This window comes from Symphodus melops (genome assembly GCF_947650265.1).
Source record: "Symphodus melops genome assembly, chromosome: 10".
Taxonomy (NCBI): Eukaryota; Metazoa; Chordata; class Actinopteri; order Labriformes; family Labridae; genus Symphodus; species Symphodus melops.
In genome coordinates this window covers 19379004-19393288 of record NC_136700.1, presented here as the reverse complement: position 1 = coordinate 19393288, position 14285 = coordinate 19379004, and the positions used below count along the sequence as shown (strand labels likewise).

General features: G+C 39.4%; 2 protein-coding genes across 4 annotated transcripts; both read right to left on the bottom strand.

The window, feature by feature from the left end:
• Window positions 1-1245: 1245 nt before the first annotated feature.
• On the bottom strand, window positions 1246-7574 carry ilvbl (ilvB (bacterial acetolactate synthase)-like). The gene is made up of 14 exons (XM_079354541.1): window positions 7094-7574; window positions 6379-6580; window positions 5873-6000; window positions 5478-5728; window positions 5064-5163; window positions 4800-4897; window positions 4509-4645; window positions 4142-4276; window positions 3817-3931; window positions 3410-3579; window positions 3109-3179; window positions 2942-3013; window positions 2703-2808; window positions 1246-2516 (listed from the first exon to the last, which is right to left on the bottom strand). The coding sequence occupies exons 1-14, from the start codon at window positions 7205-7207 to the stop codon at window positions 2338-2340; spliced, it is 1878 nt and encodes a 625-aa protein (XP_079210667.1). The 5' UTR covers window positions 7208-7574; the 3' UTR covers window positions 1246-2337.
• Window positions 7575-7917: 343 nt separating this feature from the next.
• LOC306830834 (beta-galactosidase-1-like protein 2) lies at window positions 7918-14174 on the bottom strand. Of its 3 annotated transcripts, XM_079354540.1 has the most exons (19): window positions 13748-14174; window positions 13359-13542; window positions 13137-13205; window positions 12932-13027; window positions 12742-12850; window positions 12543-12635; window positions 12360-12441; window positions 12087-12151; window positions 11874-11958; window positions 11466-11603; window positions 11276-11356; window positions 11091-11197; window positions 10437-10583; window positions 10269-10340; window positions 9732-9810; window positions 9131-9218; window positions 8685-8799; window positions 8309-8425; window positions 7918-8185 (listed from the first exon to the last, which is right to left on the bottom strand). In XM_079354540.1, exons 1-19 carry the CDS (start codon window positions 13758-13760, stop codon window positions 8075-8077), a joined length of 1851 nt encoding a protein of 616 aa, XP_079210666.1. In that variant the 5' UTR covers window positions 13761-14174; the 3' UTR covers window positions 7918-8074. The 3 variants fall into 3 exon arrangements, with proteins under 3 accessions (XP_079210666.1, XP_079210665.1, XP_079210664.1); XM_079354539.1 differs by having other exon boundaries at window positions 8635-8799; window positions 11091-11356; XM_079354538.1 differs by having other exon boundaries at window positions 11091-11356.
• Window positions 14175-14285: the final 111 nt, after the last annotated feature.

The following is a 14285-nucleotide window of genomic DNA, read 5'->3' as shown; positions in this document are numbered from 1 at the left end:
GGCAAAAGTCACAGTTTCATGTCAATAACGTTGACCATTTCAATCTATCAGTGTTTTGTCCTACATACACCAAGTTGTGTTATGTTAAATCACAAAAGAACAACTACTCTAATGCAGTCATGGAAAACAAGTCTGACATGTTAGGTTAGGTTACACGTGATGCTACACATTTTTTGTGGTACAGCTTGTATCTCTGCTCCTTTAAAGTAAGCCATTACATGTCCTGGTAAACGTTTCTTATAAAATCCACATCTGAGACTATTGTAAAAAAATAAAAATAATAATAAGCGCAGGACATATCTACTCATCCACATCCACAAATCTTCTTTTAAAATCTCCTACATTAAAATCCTTTTTTTTCCATCAATAGCCACCCGACATAAAGCCTGTGTCAGAAGATGTACTGTAAGCTGATTATGAAACAAAGCCATACCTCTTTATGACCTACAAAATCAAATTTTCTGTCTGTGACAGGAGTGACAATTTCCATATAGTATTTATCTTTTCAGTAAACACTGTAACAGGTTTAGTGACATGCAAGGGGATTGACAGCATGTTGAAAAAAAGCCCTTCTACCAACAGTCAGGTATACATTTGACTGTGAACAGAAACCGCAAAAAAAGATGTTTTGACAGAAAACCTTACAGACATATACAAGATCAGAAAAAGAAGCAATGAGGTACCACTGGTAGACAGCGACATAAACAGAAAGTTCCTCACAGGAGCTTTGAAGGGGCCTTACAAGTGGGACCAAACGTCATACAAATGCAAAAAGATCCAGATTTGTGCTAACAATATAGACATTTATTCAATATTTAATGTCCAATAAAAGCAGCTATTACTGTCCCTTCAGTTCTTTTGATGCACAGCCTCCAGTTTCACTCTACTTTTGTAAGCTAACTATTGAATCCATCGTCAAGAACACAATGTATGCTTTTATTGATTTGGGGCAGCTGTGGCTCAGTTGGTAGTATGGTCATCTCTAACCCTGGCTGGGAGGTCAAGGATTAGATCCCTAGCTCCTCCAGCAACATGTCCGATGTGTCCTTAGACAAGACACTTTAGCATGAAACCCTCTGCCTCGTCAGTGGTGTATGAATGGAATTAGTTACTTCTGATGGTCTCACTACATACATATAGCAGCTTCTGGCTTCAAATGTGTGTAAATGTGTAGGTGTGACGTGTGGAGTAAAAGAGCTTTGAGTAGTAAGAAGACTAGAAAAGCCTTATACAAGCTGAAGTCCATTTATCGTTCAAAGTCCAATCATTTATTTGAGAATTACTTCGAATATACATTCTATGATCAATAGTTATAAATACATACCGTCCTTACATTGCTGAAACCCCCCCCACCCAAAAAAAAAAAAAGTTTCATGGAGTGAAATGATCAAAAACAGTTTTTTGTGAGTACGTTATCATTACAGCGCAATGCAAATTTCGCATAGGCCTATTTAAAATGATAGCCCGTAACAATTTATACAACTCAAGATTAAATATAATTTAAATTCACAACTGAACAAGCAGACACTCTTTCAACTGATTCACATCAATTCATTTAAAATACAATCAAATATAATAAGGCATACCACCATTATTGAATTTTCCATTCATCCATCCATTACCATAACATTAGAAAAATAATAATGACAATAAAAAAATCATTCTAACAAGTATTTATTCCTAATCATGTACGGATAAAGAATATTGCACCTGTAAGATTTCAGGTTGCCCGAATAAAGGCTCCTTGTTTATTTGATAACAGCGGAAAAGGGATTTCTGGTTGAATTTGAGAAGTTAAACCAGTGCTCTCTCACAAATACCCAGATTTATTTGCAATATTTATCTCAAGTCTCAAGCAGGCTTTTTTTTTTTTTTGTGGAACATCTAACGCAAAGCCCTTGAAGATGAAAAGTCCTGACACAAAGAAAGTTTTAAAAAAAATGCAGCATATCTTATACACTACAACATGAATCTGGAAGTATGATAATGCACAGAAAAAGGCTTCTGACTCAAGTCTGGCAGCCAGAGTTTCATTCTGAAAACTTCAAGTTTATGATGTAGAAATAGTGTAGCCATGACTGCAGGTTAATGCAGATGTGTTACTGATAGTTTTTGAGGGAAGTCGTTATTGACCATTCAGTCAGTGGAATTTTAAAAGGGGATCAGAGTGAAACATGGCTTTAAGGGCACAAAGGATTAGCATAGGTCTAGTCAGAGCTGGGCTCTACAGCATCAAACAGAGTTCTCCTCTTCTCTATAAACCTTCGTGGAGCATGACAGTCAATGAAAAGCTTGTCAAAGAAGAAGAAAGTTCTGTTTCAAGAAATCATAGCGTCTCTATACAGAGATGGAGCCTTCTCTGAAGTTGGTTTTCCCTATGAGAACATTGAGAAGTACAGCCTTGCCCTCCTGGCTTTCCCTTTGAGCTTCCCTGATGATGTCACTGAGCTTGTCTTCGTCTTCACGTCCTACAAGGTAGCCCTTCCCTCCATAACCATCTGCCACTATATGATAATCTGCGGAAAGACAAAGAAGTCATAATTAATAAGTTGATAACTGCCTTCATACATCATGCACCCCACCAGCACAGTGAGTGCCCATGATGACAATAACTACAGTAATCAGACATATTTTGTTTTTTGTACCAAGCTGTAAACATATTTATTTATTTCTTCTTTGAATGTGTGAATTTGAATATTTACCTGTAAACGCAAGGCCACATGCAACGTTGCTGCCGAGTATGGGAACCTGCTCTCTGGATATCTGACTCCAACATGCATCATTTCCCACAACAGCTATAACTGGTGTCTACAGAGAAACACACAAAACATCCTCTAAAGTCGTGGGATGCATATATTTTAGATAAACAAATTCATCACAGGACAGTGAAGAAGTTTTACCACCAACTGTAGATGAACTTTTATTTTTTACTGGATTTTACCTTGTGTCTGGTGAATGTGTCAAATTCTGCAACACTGTATCCTAAGGAGCCATCACCATACACTATCCACACCTGACAGGAACAACAAGTATTCATTCATTCATAAAACATGACCTAAGATCATGAGACGAGCAGACAATGATGTTTTTTTGGGTTCAATAATTGACCTCAGAATCTGGACGACAGAGTTTGGCCCCAAGCGCAAATCCTCCTCCAACTCCAAGGGTTCCAAACGCGCCTGCAGTTAAAGGGAAAACGAACATTTGAAGCAGAGTCACTATGACTGTAAAGGAAGACTGATTAACCACACTGCTACATTGCTATTAAGCAGGCATTTGATAAAGGCCAACATGCAAACTGGACCTACTGATAAGAACTCAGCTCTACTTGACCACATCTTGTTAAGAGAAGGTTCACTATTTTCATTCTAACAGTTATTCCTCAACCGACTGTCCTTTGGCGTCTTACCTGGATCTAGCCAGCGCATAGGTCCTCTTGGTCTCATTATGTAAGCAGCACTGCCGACAAAATCCCCACCATCTGCAACAATGATGCTGTCCTCTGCCATCAGCTCATCCACTCTGTGGAGCACTTTCAAGGGATTCAAATGGCGATCTGTGCTCTCGTCAGCTTTAGCCCTGGAGGCAAAACAATCTTGTTGATGTGAAGGATAATTAATGACTGCATAGGAACAGAGATGCAGTTGAAGGTGCATTTATATCAAATGGGATGAATCTTTGTTTTGTTTCTTTGTTGCTAAAGATGGAACTCATCAGGTGCTTTGATGATATGAGGATATCCGAGTTGTTGACTCTGATGGTTGACATGTTGACACTCACACAGAAGAGCAACCGGTGACCTTTCACCCAGCTCACCTGTTTGTGTTTTCTTTGGTCACATCGCCTGATTTGAGGCTCTGGGGCCATTCCTCTGGACAGCGATGGCCCTTCAGGCCTTTTGAAAGCTGCATGAGGAATGAACCAGCGTCACCTGAAATAAACCCATATTTCATCATTTAGACGGCTGTATGCATTTCCCTTACAACCATTCTACTAGGTTACAAATTAATATAAATAAAAAAATGCAGCCATTGCCATTTTAGTCTTTAGATATCATTTTCTGAATGGATCACAAAAGACTTACAATGACACATTGTTACTCTGTTAATAGCTGCTTGTCATGGTGAGCTAGGCCACATACCCTGGATTGCTATAGTTGGTTTCCAGAACATATCAGAGTTCTTCAGCAGCTGCGTCTTATCTCTGTTAACAGCGATGATCTTACTGCGTCTGTTAAGAACTCTGCCGTAGCTCAGCCGGAAGTCACACACAGTGCCTGCAAAACACATCACCCATTGTTAGCATTTCTATCAGAAACTTGCATAGCCTGATGCTTTACTGACTACCTTGGAATCTATTTTCCAAACAGGTATCCAGAAGAAGTTTAACTTTGCTTTTCCAACCAACAGTATCAATCCTTTGATTAAAACAATCGCTGAATTATTAAACCAGCTATGTGACTGCTAAGTTGATACACGAGATTCAGACTGCAACACAGTATGTCCGACCTGCTAAGAGCACCAGGTCGGCCTCCTTCAGAGCATCTCGTCTGTTCTGTCTGATGTGGATGGGACTGTCTTTACCCAGCATGCCACGGGACATGCCTCCAAGGAAGCAGGGGATACCCAGGGCCTCCAACGCCTTCCTGAAAATAAGGCAGAAAAAGACTTCAACCAAATATTCATAACTTATTGCATACAGTTATAACACTTAAAATACTTACAAGTCTATTGACAGTGAAAACAAAATGCAAAGAATCAGATGTAAAAGAAGAGAAGAGCGCAAGTGCTGTCTTTTACCTGATGTCATCAGCCGGCGTTGGGGGGAGTGTTGCTTGGCTGCCCAGAAGAATAACAGGTTTCTTGGCTCGACTGACCAGCTCTATGCACTGTTGTACCTGAATCCAAAAAACCCCCCAAAAAAACAGCTAAACATTTTGAACTTTGATAAAGTCAGAATATGACCGTGCACATGACCAACTGTCATTTATTTGCCAAAATAATGTCATTGCCTCAAAACACTACAGATTAACATCCAACCCTTCAGAATAAGAGCGAGCGTACCTGATCGTCTGTAGCTTGAGGGATGTCAACAGGAAGCGGAGTCACATCTCTCGTCTCCCAGGCTCCAGCAAATAGATTCTTGAGATGGTTACTGAGGTACCTATAAGAAATCCGAACAGCGCATCATTGCAATATTTAACAGTAGAGAGGGAATTATGTCGAAAGAGAAAGAACTGAAGTTTGACTTCAATAAATCCATAACACATCAGGCTTGAACAAAAGAGTGTTACTTCACAGGTTTTTCTCCTACTCACAAAATCTGTTTTTCTATTCTTGCAATGTTTTGTCCCATACCCTTTGAGTGAAAGTCTCTGATAACAGTCCCGCATGGAGCACTCTTCCACCTTTATTTGACGTTTAACACATTCAATCAATATTAAAATGCCGTGTCAGCAAGTCATAACCATGACATACCATGAGACAACTTTTCCCATCAGGCCTTTGGGAGGGTTCTTAACTCCAAACTCTTTGGACACAAGATGAAATGGATATAGTGTGTCGATGGGGAACTCGATGAAAACAGGACCAGGAGTTCCAGACTGGGCGATGGCCAGGGCTTTCCTGACAGTGGGCACGATCTCCCGGATGGTCCTGATGGAGGCACAGAACTTGCACAATGGCTTGAAGAGAGACATTTGGTCAATGTCTTGCAGTGCTCCTCTGCCCTGTGACATCAAAGCAGTGGATGGAGAAGGAGGACGTCAAAGAGATGATAGAGTTTAACGCATTTGTAACGCTCTCTTGTTTTATTATTCTACCTGCAAACGTGCATGCAGCATGAATTGCATCAGTTATTTAAATTAACACACTTGAAGGAGTGTACCAGCAGCTCCTCCAATGAGCAGCAACGGTGATTCAGCCATCTGAGCGTTCTTCACAGCTGTCACAGTGTTGGTTAGACCTGGACCTGCCGTCACTGCTGCGACACCAACTGTACCTGGTAGGGAAACAATCAAGATAGCATCAGCTCCTAACACCCCAAACTATTGAAGGGATACAAGGATCCAGCACTGGCACACGAAAAATGGGATCTAGCCACTCAGTGATAAAAAAATATATATTTATTTTTGGGGCCTTTTGTGCCTTCATTGGACAGACAGGATGGTGGATAGAGTCAGAGATCAAGGCGAGAGAGTATGGATGGAAATCCAGGAAGGTGGCCAGCCAGAGGTCGGATTCAAACCCAGCCTAGCAAGGATACGCCCAAAATTAAACTGGTTTTGTCATTCTTAGCAAAGAAGTCCCGTCAGCAAACTGATAAGCAATCAGATAAGATCAGCGGTCAAGAATCGTTAGCTATGTTAAAAATCAGCACCTGAGAGTCTTGCCACAGCGTCAGCAGCAAACACAGCCGTGGCCTCATGTCTGGTGTCCACAATACGGATGCCCAACTTCTCACATGCCACCAGGATAGGGGAGATGTGCCCTCCAACGAGGGTGAAAACGTACTTGACCCCGTGGGCACGCAGGACCTCTGCAACGCTCTCACCACCGTGGCGAGGGCTCTTGGTCTCTGTCTGAAGGGAGTCAGAGGAAGAAGTTAAAAACTGAGTCAGAGAGGAGAACATGCAGGGAGTTCCTTAATATTTGCTGAAGCAAGGCAATTTACAATACAGTAAACTTGAAAAGGCCTGTTAGAGATTAACAACTGTCAGTGTCAGTTCACGGCCCCTCATGAGTTCACCTGTGTCTCACTATCTCTGCACTCCATTCAGATTTCACAATAGCCCTGTATTGTTCTGGTACGCAGCAGTGGTGAGCCTCAGGCCTTTGTGCAATCCCAATAACAGCCTGGGTGTTGTGATAGCCTCTGTGCCAGAAAACCACAGGGCTGGTCAAAGTTTACATGAATAGATTCCTTCCTACCTTTCACCTGTGACACGCTCCTCCTGCACAGAATACAGGTGCTTTTGAGAGACGCATTTGCTTTGACAAATCTACATGGCTGCATAAAAATGCATATGTGGAGGAAACCATTCAAAAGAGCAGGAGCTCTTATTATTTATGATATTTAAAATGTGACAACCTACCTTGTGAAACAGCTGGTATAATAAGCCAAGTTTGTAGGCTGCAAACAGCAGCCCAGCCACCACAACTCCCGCAGAGCATCCAAGAACGGTGCATACCACTCCACAGGACTCCATATTAGGATGCGGAAGAAAACTGTATTCACTTATAAGAGCTCAACTTACTAAAGTAGATAAATAAACAATGCAAAGCTACTGTCACCTACTGACTCAGTTCAGTAGCTCAGCTTGGCTAGGCTAAGATGCAGAGTTGCTCCGACAACCGCTGTAAACTCATCTCCAAGATAGTACTTTTTCCTAGCTTTCACTGTGCTATTAACTAAACTAAAGTTGCTGACGGAGACCATGAAGGGCATGAAGTCGACCACTCTCCAAGTTCACAGTGATTCTTCCGCAGTTGCTGTGCCGACACAGGAACAGCAGGAGATTACAAATCAAGCTAACTAGAGGTACATGCGACCCTTCCGGTCAGTATTTTCGAAATAAAAGCATGAAAACCAACACACGTATTATGACGTATTCATTGACCGCATTCACTGTCACATATAGCAATATATATATTAATGAATTGACAAATGCCTGTTATCTATAAATTTGTTGACACATTTTGATGCATTTTTCATCAGCTAACCATTCTACTTTAAAAAAAAAAAAAAAAACAACAACAAAAAAAACAACATTTAATGTGAAGGAAAAACTAATAATATTCCGGTCCTTAGCTGACGTGGTTGCACATGTTAGAGACAAGCCTCTCGTCCAATGATGAGCTTTTGGTAGTGTGTCATGCTTTCATAAGGTCATACGTAATAACTTCTAGTCAAAGCAAATTTCATACTGAAATCTATCAGACTTTATTGAATTGTTGAATGCAATGCTCGTGTAAGGCAACAACATCATGAGCAAGTATCAATGCTGCAGAATATAAGTTAAGGATATGTGTTAAAATCATGAACATAGTTTCAGTTAGTTGCTAGTTCATTATTTTCAAAGCAGTGTGCAAAAGGGGAGTTTGTAAACATCAATTGTCCTTCCATGCTCAGGATTTTCAGCAAAAATTATTTTGTCACCCACTTTTTGTTCTTCAAAAACAATGATCTGAAAGAAACATAAAAACATCCGATATTGCACAGTGTGATACATTTTACCAAAAAAGAACAGAAACATTTTACCATAACTCAAGTTTTCCTTATTTTATAGGTAAGTAAGTGATAAGTGTACCTGATTCTCTCCACTTCTGAGCCAAGGTCCTGGGAGATAAAGGAAATGTTGGGGACCAACAAACCAATGACGTCCAAGATTCTGCCCATTGACAAACACTGCTCCCTTACCCCAACCCTGTGGATAGATAAAGTACTTTAATCATCAAAACAACAATGCAAAAAGCTATTCACTGTAAACCACTGATTTAAAAGAGTAAAATGGGGCATCAGAATGTGTCAAACTATGCAATTTAGAAACATTTGCTATTGGTGCTATACAAGTAAAGATTGATTTACGGATTGATTGACATGTGAAACACAAACAACAGCAGTGCGCTGTCACACAATTTCCAGGCTCTTAAAGATACAGTTTCCATAAAGATGGAACTACTCACAGGGAGTTTGATGAAGGTGTCTTTAGGATGACCATCCACATGCAGTCTGGCCAGGAAAAATCCTGGAAGGGAAGGCACCTCGGTGTCAGACTTCCAAGAATCTGAACTCATTATTCTGAAAAAGAATCAAACTGTTGTCAACATATACATAATTTGGGACATACTGTAAAGAGGATCCAGGATCAAACAAATCATGAGGGATAAATTGTGAAAGAGTTCCTCATCAACATCATTCCTGGCTTTCACTTTACTGTTAATATACACTGTTGGTCATTTGGCCACACCACTTTAGCCAAGTGGACTCAAATACACTTTGTGAATCAGTAAGTATTTGTAGGAAGTATTTTCAGCGTGATTACTTCCATTAATCAAAAGAGAAGTAAAGTGTATTGAAGTTCACGAGGGGATGCTATAGTTTCACGAAAAGAAAAGAAAAGTTTACCAACCTTTTCACAAATCTGGGTTTCAAGTCTAAACAGAAGATGTTGAATCCTCTCAGAGGGCTGTGGTTCAACAGAATGTCTCCCAAAATACCTGTAACTCAATATGAGGTGAAAACAGTCAGCGCTGTCATTCGTTGATAGGCTATGCATAGTCTGTGTACATAGCGATGTACCCAAATGTATGAGAAAAATTGTGAAATGTCATGCAGAGTATTACAACAGAACAGTGTGTAGTGCCACAAAAAATAGAAAGACAGAGACCATGGTGAAATTGTTCTAAACAAGGGTTTGACTCAGGTCTGGAAATCCAGTCATGTATAAATAATACAGTTATAAATGAAATGGTATATAAACAACACCAATTGAGTTGTTGAACAAGTTCAGATGAGGTAGCTATGGCCAACATTATGTAAAGAGCTGCAAAGACCGGGTGCAAAAGGCGCTTCTCCTTTAACGCCTTGCACACACTGTAAACACATTTAGAAGGTATGGATGAGGCCGTTATTAATGTGTCGGCCTCAAACATTTCCCTAAATGAGTAACAAAAGCAGATATTGTGATGACTGGTAAAGTCATGGTACTTATAAGGCTGAATAAAGAATACCTTTGCGTTGTTCATCCAGACCTTTCCCATAATTCACTCTTCCACAGTTCTCCACAAGTAAGCTTAATGTCCTTTCTCCCTTGGATGCAAAATACATGTGTGAGATGTCAACATTTAGTCAGGTAATAAAGTGATCACAATTATGTACACGCTTGTTTATACATGTCAAACAAAAATAACAGAATTTGTAATCATAATTAAAGTTTCTTTACTGTCTTTGAATGAACTAGATGGGGAAATAACATTTACAAATTCTCATTGTTCATTAATTGATTGCTTAATTAAGTACTTAATTAGTTTTACTTAGCTTACCATTTATTTAGCATAAAAGGAGATATTTAACTTGGATTTCTCATGTGCATAAAGTAAATTTTTAATTTTCTACCAGTGCTGGACTGAAATACTGATCTTTACTTCTGTCATTTTTAGTGAAAAGGGGGTTAATCCTTATATGTAGTCTGAGTAGGATTATAATATGCATGTGTTTCTCTATCAGTGGTAATAGGGGTGGCTGGGCTGAGTCAGAACAATAGCTACCTGTCCTTTAGGGAGTATGAGCTCATGAGTCTTGTAGTCCAAAGTTCCAACGTATTGTTTGTCCAGAAAAACCTAAAGGTTACAATGATAAAAACAAAGTTGTGTAACTTCACGATAAATTGCATGTGAGACACGTGCCTGTCTGTGTTTCAGTGTGTTTGTCCTCACCAGTGCTCTGTCTCTGATGTTGTTCCCAGAGTTGAGGGAGTCCCCACAGGTGACAGTGGTTTCATACAGCGTGTAACCATATGATTGACCATTGTTATTGTTGACAGGAAGATTCTCCATGTTTACCGGCCTGTCTGACCTGAATGGCTAGATAAAAGTCAATCATGCTGACATATTCAAATCAGGAATCTGGCAGAACAAAGTAATTCAACAGACTTCTGAAGACCATGAATTGATATATGTGCAGCTTTACAGGCTGGCAAATGCTTATTTACATGTGAATTTAAGAAGCTCCACTCTTGCTGAAGATATGTATACATCCATTAGACTGCTGCTAGTTGAAATAAACAACATATGGACGATACTTGTAAAAAAGCTGGTGTATTGACACCTTGATGTATGAATAAACCCAGCTGCTAGGTGTAAGACATCTGTCCAAGTGCATAAGCAGCAGGTTGCTTAGACAGCTGAGACAGAGCAGCAGATAAACATACTGATAACAGAGATGTTCTGTCTGTCTGAGGCAAAACCTCATATTACATTTTAGTATTCCAGCTGGGCACCTTTGTATTTATCCAGCAGTATGTCGGAAAAGATTCTGTACAATGTGCATTCATTTGTCATTCAGAAAGGTGCCTGTCATCTGGAGCAAACCTTTTCAGTGAAGTGCAGGCTGTCCCACAGTGACAAGTGCTGCTGGATGAGGACAGGGTCATATGCTTTCCTCCCCTGAGGAGAGGGCACTTCAGGAAGAGGCTCAGCTGCAACACAAGTAGGCAAAACATAGTGCTTATCATGATATATATTATACAATTTTGTGTAATTAAGAAAGGCTTTACTGTGATACTGGCTGAATAAATTCCTCAAAAGATGATATTTTGGCGTGTAATCTCCAGCCTCAGATAGCGGTGCATCGTAATCTGAAAAGAAAACATTTACATGGAGAAGTATTTGTAAGGAGGCATCATTTCATTAATACCAGAGCCATGTTTTTTTCTTCAGGTTTGTCAGCTCTGGTTATCCACTTACCATAACTGCTGACTTGGGGTTTGTAGGTACCTAAGTCCATAGCTCCATTCATGAAGCCAAAGTTGGTTCCCCCATGAAACATGTAAAGATTAATTGAGACTCCTCTCTCCAAGATCTCTGACACAACAGCTTGCATGTCTGTAATCCAAATGACAATACATGTTGACATAATTCACAAAGTGAGCTACAGAGAAGTATATATATAAAGAATTGAACAAGTCAGGCAGTAAATTCCTCAAACACAACTTGAATCCACCACCTCAGACTTTAACTCACAGCTAACACTGGCCATTGATCAGCTTAGTGTTATTTCATGAAAGGGATACAATAAAACTCAGAGCAAACAATGAGCATGTGCTGAGCAGAAATATTTGATTGGGAAATGATTGTAAAAAAAAGGTTATTGACCTTCAGCATGGAACACGTGGTGATGCTCTCCCCAAATGTCAAACCAGCCAGACCAATATTCCATCACCATTAGGGGTTTCTGGGGCTATACAAAAAAAGAGTCATAGCAAGGCTTTTATGAAAAATAAAATCTGGCCTTTTCACTGTGACTGGGAGTTTGTCCTGTTACACATAATCAGTAATGAGTTTAAAAACTGCATTACATTCACTTACCTGCATTTCTGCCAAGTGGTGGATGGCTCCGAATGACAGTCTCTGAAGGTTTATCGTTTTTAGAACTCAGATGTACAAAATTCAAATAAAAGGAGAAAATCAGAGTATATTATTATTATCATACATTATATACATCATTAACCATTAAAGGAGCTAGGATGGGATAGATGCCTAAAGATAATACATTATAAAGAGACAAAAATTAAAGAAGTTAGTAAAACATTTGTTTTAGAATGTTTTCATCGCTCTATAACAGTTGGGTATCGTGATTACCTCCCTCGACACCTCCATATCTCAATCCCTCCCAGTTATCTGAAGTCAGCAGAAGCTCTTTAATACCTCTGGCCTCGAGACACTACAGAAAAAAAATGCACAATACGCTTAGTATAGCTAAATTCAATCAATTATAAAGGATTTATGAATGAAACAAACAACGAAAAACATTTACACACTCACGTTCTTTATAAATGGCATGTATTTGTCATCTTTGGCATATGATCCATACTCGTTTTCAACTTGAACTGCTATAATTGGGCCTCCCTCTTCAAACTGTAATGCACAACATGAAAAAAGATTTGTCTTACTGAAAATGACAGTCTTTCCTTCAGGAGGTTCTCGAAATGAAATGCATGACAATATAAACAGTTTAACATACCATTAGAGGTTTGATAAGTGATATAAGCTTGTCAAAGTAGAGGCTGACAGCATTCACAAATCCAGGATAAGTTGTCCTCAACTTCATTCCTGTATCTTGCAATAACCAGCTGTAAGAAAAACATTAACATCTTAGGTTGTATATTGCTAATACATGGTCCTATTTTAAAGCACAGTGAAGATTGTGTTACCTAGGCAACCCACCCAATTCCCATTCAGCACAGATGTACGGTCCAGGACGCACAATCACCCACAGACCCATGTCTGCTGCTAAAGTAACAAAGGCCCTGAGATAGGAAGATAATCCATCTGTGATTAAAGAACTATTCTGCTTGTCTGTTGAAAAGATTAAATCATTTCATAAAAGGGAAAATAAAGGGAATATATAAATCTAACTTTAGGTCCAGCTGATCCTGAAAGTTGAATGTTCCTCTCTCAGGCTCATGCAGATTCCATGGCACGTATCTAAAAAAATACTTAGACTTAAAATACAACATTAATTATTTTATTACATTAAATGAAAAACTTCACATATAGGCTATGTATTATACACTTTTTAGATTTACCTATCGTATTTCATAAACAACAACAACACTGTAAAATAGATTTGGAGCTTACGTTGTGAGTGTATTGAGGCCACAGGCCTTCATCTTCAGCAGACGGTCCTCCCAGTAGGCTCTGGGGACACGGAAGTAATGGAGGGAGCCACCAAGGATGCGAAAGGGTTTTCTGTCCAGAGTGAACTGAGATGAGTTTGCCCTCAGACCCTGCATACTGCTCATTTTTCTTAATCCAACGATTTCTGATGAGAAGGAAACATACAAATGTACTGGAGACAGAATTTGCACTAAATATTCCTTAGTTTTAAAAGTAGGATGATAAAAGTCAAAACCTGTAGGCCTATGTAAGTATAGCTCTATACTCTACAAAGGCTGCACAGACATTATTTTGAATTATTCTCTATTTATTTATGAACATTATAAAAGGAAAAAAAACAAAAAACTTACCAGGACTGGACATGAAACTCCCACACTCTAAAGAAGAAAGATACTACACCGAAAATGCAACCAAAGCTGAGCCCTGAATCTGAGTTTGCCAGGAGGGTGAAAAGTGCTATGAGGCCACAAACCCCGTGTATAAGGGAAACTATTGTTGTTTCAGGACAAACAAATAACTGTGCTCTGTCTCTTCCCCCGTCTGTCTCTCCCTCAGCAGTACAATCAGGAAAGAGACATATTGTAATGTTGCCATAATGGAAGCCACATATAGCCCCCCCCTTTTTTTAACTTACTATTTATTTAAATATTGAATGTAATTTAACGTGTTTACAATTTAGCAATTTTATTACTGTCGTAAGCTATTAGTCATATCACATGTGTCCCTGTTGCAATAGCAACTCGCTCTTTGGTTGCTTTTTTTTAACTGCACTTTACACTTTTCTAACTTTTCGGTCATGTTGTCCTTGTGTTTGTTGTCCTTAGTCTTCAATTCAAATTTCCCTTTGTGACACAATAAAGAGTCTCAGGCTGAATTGCCAAGTAATTG